Consider the following 837-nt stretch of genomic DNA (forward strand, 5'->3'; position numbering starts at 1 on the left):
CAGTGATCCAGGATCCTCCCCAGAGCCAGACCCTGCCAGGGGGCTCCGTCACCATGAGATGCCATGTATTCACCCGGGACCAGGAGTGGAGCCGGCTCCGCCTGGAGTGGAAGAGACGCGACCTCCCCACGACTCTCTGCACGGCTCTGATCCTTCTGCTCAGCAACCTCAACCACAGCTGCATCCCTCGCTTCGACCTGACCTGGCAGTGGCCCACGGTGACGCTGCACCTGGACAATGCCACCGAGCAGGACATGGGGGTCTACGAGTGCTCGGTGAACGTGGAGATCCCGAACCTGCTATCGGCCGTGGGGAATGGCACTGCGCTGAATGTCTCCGGTGAGGGGCCACGGGGGCTCGGTGCCCGGGGGGGGGGGGAGTTCAGACTGACCCACCCCCACAGTGTGGACAAGCCAGGACGGGGGAGGGAGGCTTGACTTCCTCCTGGCCCTACAGGCTGCAGATTTAATTTACCCTTTCTCACCTTAGCCACAGTGAGAGCTGCTGCAACCACAGTGCCAGCAGCTCAGGCACCAGCTGCAGTTTCAGTTTCCAGGCATTGCACTCCACTCCCAGCCCCACTCATCTCCAGTACTACCCCTAGGCACCCCACGCTTCACCCACTGCCCCCACAGCCCCTGGCTCCCACGCGCTCAGCCCTTCACACAAGGGCTGGGTCCTGGCTACCAGCTAGTCCCTAGCAAGCTCTTGCAGCAGGCTCTTGCAGCAAGCTCTTGCAGCAAGCTCAGCCCATGGCAGCACCCAGGCCAGGGGGCAGAGGGCACCACGTGGAGCTGCTCACTGATGCCTGCTCCTCTCTTTTCTTCTTTCAGCATC

General features: G+C 62.6%; 1 protein-coding gene across 1 annotated transcript in view; it reads left to right on the plus strand.

Annotated features, from left to right (window-relative positions):
* Positions 1-837, plus strand: part of LOC112549203 — a 4,798-nt gene that overhangs the window by 2,140 nt on the left and 1,821 nt on the right. Inside the window, exon 2 of the mRNA XM_025196574.1 lies at positions 1-339. This exon is cut by the window's left edge and continues 42 nt beyond it. Coding sequence (XP_025052359.1) covers positions 1-339 — 339 coding nt within the window. The remainder of the gene's footprint in view (positions 340-837) is intronic.

This window comes from Alligator sinensis, unplaced genomic scaffold (assembly GCF_000455745.1).
Source record: "Alligator sinensis unplaced genomic scaffold, ASM45574v1 scaffold1295_1, whole genome shotgun sequence".
Taxonomy (NCBI): domain Eukaryota; kingdom Metazoa; phylum Chordata; order Crocodylia; family Alligatoridae; genus Alligator; species Alligator sinensis.